This window comes from Mizuhopecten yessoensis, unplaced genomic scaffold, assembly GCF_002113885.1.
Source record: "Mizuhopecten yessoensis strain PY_sf001 unplaced genomic scaffold, ASM211388v2 scaffold11041, whole genome shotgun sequence".
Taxonomy (NCBI): domain Eukaryota; kingdom Metazoa; phylum Mollusca; class Bivalvia; order Pectinida; family Pectinidae; genus Mizuhopecten; species Mizuhopecten yessoensis.
Genome location: NW_018408849.1, coordinates 131,752 through 135,357, shown reverse-complemented (window position 1 = coordinate 135,357; position 3,606 = coordinate 131,752). Strand labels below are relative to the sequence as shown.

General features: G+C 37.8%; 1 protein-coding gene across 1 annotated transcript in view; it reads left to right on the top strand.

Annotated features, from left to right (window-relative positions):
• Positions 1 to 2,309: 2,309 nt before the first annotated feature.
• Positions 2,310 to 3,606, top strand: part of LOC110464900 (calmodulin-like) — a 22,135-nt gene continuing 20,838 nt past the window's right edge. Inside the window, exon 1 of the mRNA XM_021520363.1 lies at positions 2,310 to 2,654. Coding sequence (XP_021376038.1) covers positions 2,579 to 2,654 — 76 coding nt within the window. The 5' untranslated portion in view covers positions 2,310 to 2,578. The remainder of the gene's footprint in view (positions 2,655 to 3,606) is intronic.

Sequence of the window (3,606 nt, the reverse complement as noted above, 5' to 3'; positions counted from 1 at the left end):
TAGAATCTTTATATTTGGCTGTTGGCTTACTGAGATAGAGCCCAACAGAGTTTGAGGATGAAAATTAGTTTGACCTACTTTCAAGGTCACAGGGGTTAAATATGTCAAATGCTTAAAACGACTTCTTCTGAAGAACTGAAAGTTATAGAATCTTTATATTTGTTTTATGGCTTCCTGGGATAAAGCCCGACAAATTTTTAATGAAAATGACCTTGACCTATTTTCAAGGTCACAGGGGTCAAATGTGTCTAATGCTTAAAACGACTTCTTCTGAAGAACTGAAAGGTATAGAACGTAAATATTTGGCTGGTAGCTTCCTTGGAAAGAGCCAAACAAAGTTTGAGAATGAAAATCACCTTGACCTACTTTCAAGGTCACAGGAGTTAGATATGTCTAACGTTTAAAACAACTTCTTTTGAAGAACTGAAAGGTATAACATTTTAATATTTGACTGGTGACTTCCTGGGATAGAGACTAACAAAGTTTGCGAACGAAAATTACCTTGACTTACTTTCAAGGTCACAGCGTTCAATTATGTCAAACGGTTCAAACGACTTCTTCTGAAGAACTGAAAGGTATAGAATCTTTACATTTGATATATGGCTTCCTGGGATAGAGGCCGACAAAGGTTGAGAACAAAAATGACCTTGACCTACGTTCAAGGTCACATTGGTCAAATGTGTCAAACACTTCAAACGACTTCTGAAGAACAAAAAAGTGTAGAATCTTCATATATGGCTGGTGGCTTCCTGGGATAGAGCCAAGTTTCCACGTGATGCGAGTGGCCGAACAGTTGGAATAGCTGAGACCCTGACGATAGGGACGCCAGGAACGGAGCGTAAACGGTTATGATGGTTGGCACGTTTGACATATCGCTTGGTATTGTTTTGACCAATACTGTGGATGAAAGTCCCTGTAAACTGAGTCGACAAAGGGGAACATGGGTTGTCTAATCCGTATTACTGCATGTTAAACATGAGAGGCCCGATAGGTTACACGTGTTTCACTCTAGTACTAAGATTTCACACCTTACAAGCGTTAAGCTGATTAGGTATATATAGGTAGAGTGTGTATTGTTGTAGTTATTGCTTGTTTAACAATTAAATACACTACAAAGTAACTGATCCTTTGATCGGGGTCTTAAAGAAATAATCCTTCACAGGATCAGATCCTAAAGAAGCGGTTGATCGTTATGTAGTACACATACTGTCTGTATACAAAACAGACCTAAATAAATATACAACGATATTACAGAAAACCCCTACACCTTGATGCTTTTACAGAAAACCTTAACTCAGGGTCTGTATACAGAAAACCCCTAAAGCAACGTCTGTATACAGAAAATCCCTAACCAAATGTCAGAACACAGAATACCCCTAACCAAAGGTCTGTATACAGAAAACCCCTCACTCAAGGTCTGAATACAGAAAACCCCTAAAGCAACGTCTGTATACAGAAAATCCCTAACCAAAGGTCAGAACACAGAATACCCCTAACCAAAGGTCTGTATACAGAAAACCCCTCACTCAAGGTCTGTATACAGAAAACCCCTCACTCAGGGTCTGTATACAGAAAACCTCCAACCCGTGGTCAGTACACAGAAAACCCCTAACCAAAGGTCTGTATACAGAAAACCCCTAACCAAAGGTCTGTATACAGAAAACCCTTAACCCAAGGTCTGTATACAGAAAACCCCTAACCCAAGGTCTGTATACAGAAAACCAATAACTCGATGTCAGTATACAGAAAACTCTTAACTCAGGGTCTGTATACAGAAAACTCCTAACTCAAGGTCTGTATACATAAAACCCCTTACCCGAGGTCAGTAAACAGAAAACCCCTAACCCAAGGTCTGAACACAGAAAACCAATAACCCGAGGTCAGTGCACAGAAAACCAAAAACCCAAGGTCAGTATACAGAAAACACCTAACCCAAGGTCTGTATACAAAAAAAACCTAACTCAAGGTATGTATATAGAAAACCCCTAACCCAAGGTCAGTGCAGGTCAGTATACAGAAAACCCCTAACTCAAGGTCTGTATACAGAAAACCAATAACCCGAGGTCTGTGTACAGAAAACCCCTAACCCGAGGTCTATACAGAAAACCAATAACCCAAGGCCTGTATACAGAAAACCCCTAACCCAAGGTCAGTAAACAGAAAACCCCTAACCCCAGATCTACTTAATCAAACCAAGAGCACCCGTCATGAAGCCGTTCATCAAATCAGACGATCAAATCATTAGAAACAAATACCGTTAACATTAATTGTACAGTACGATTTACGAATCCCACACAGTGATAATCATATCATATCATATGATAAATGTCCGCCTAACAACAATAATCGGGATTATCATTCTGCTTGTTGGTCCTCCTGTACCACATCCCAGCTAGTACATAACGAGGAAATACAGTATAGGTGATTTACAGTGTAAACACGACTAAGGATATACAATACTCTAACTGTATATCACCTGAGTAATAGGATAGAGAAATCAACAACAGCACGTGTACGACTTAACGTGTGACCGTCTTGTGGTCGGGGTGTGAGCTGCTAACTGTTAGGAGGGTAAACAATGGCTACCCAGTCACAAATGCTGGACGATGATCCTTATTTTGAAATACGGAAACCAACAAAAGAGGAACGAACAGGTTAGTTCAATTTTCATAGTTATAAACAGCTAGGCTATTATGTTTCCTCTATAATCATAAAGTTGTCGAACACGTTCAATGACAACTATATGGTATATGTTAACCCAGGTTTATTTCCAATTGACGGATAAAAGCGAATGCTTTAAACCTATGAAGTATTTAACACAATGTTGTTTTGTTAAATAATTGGTTCGGATTAACCTGGTGATAGCCTATATTTATTGTAACTGTTTAGGAATGTGTGGACGGTGTCTTATATTGTTCCGTTAACAACGGCAGTCAACTGCTTGGTTCGTCGAAGCCTTTTTATATGTTTTGGCAGGATGTCATTGTATTGCTGGTGTTTTTATATACAACCCCATGCTTAATATTATATACCTGTTATATGTCCGGGTTGTTTATTTTGTTTCATACATCGAATGTTACTGATAAAAACAACCAAAAGGATACTTTTATAACTTTAACTTTATATAAGTTGTGCATTGTCTACTGTTTGTATGCAGACCGACAAGTATACTAAAAAAATGAGTGAAATTACAATCAAGGAATAATATTTCAATATGAAGTAATAAACATGTGAACGTGATTTATTATTGAATATATCATGATGGTGTTTAAGCATCTCCAAGTAAAGCAAATTAGGTTTCGATTAGGCACTTACAATTAAACAACCGAACTGAAAACGATAATTTATTTATATATGGGGCAAATATAGATATCGATTCTTATCAATTGTTTTAACGTAATAAAATGGAATGAATGACCTTCGCGGTGATATGGTTTTGTTCAAAGGAATATAACACGGAAAGCTCAGGCCTTCCTCCTCAATTTTATCCTAGATATATATCATCCAAGGGCAACCATCATAACACACTTAAGAATGTAATATGTTCTGGAATAGCTATGTATTCCTTCATTTATTTCTCTAAATCATGCACAGTCTCTCTAATCA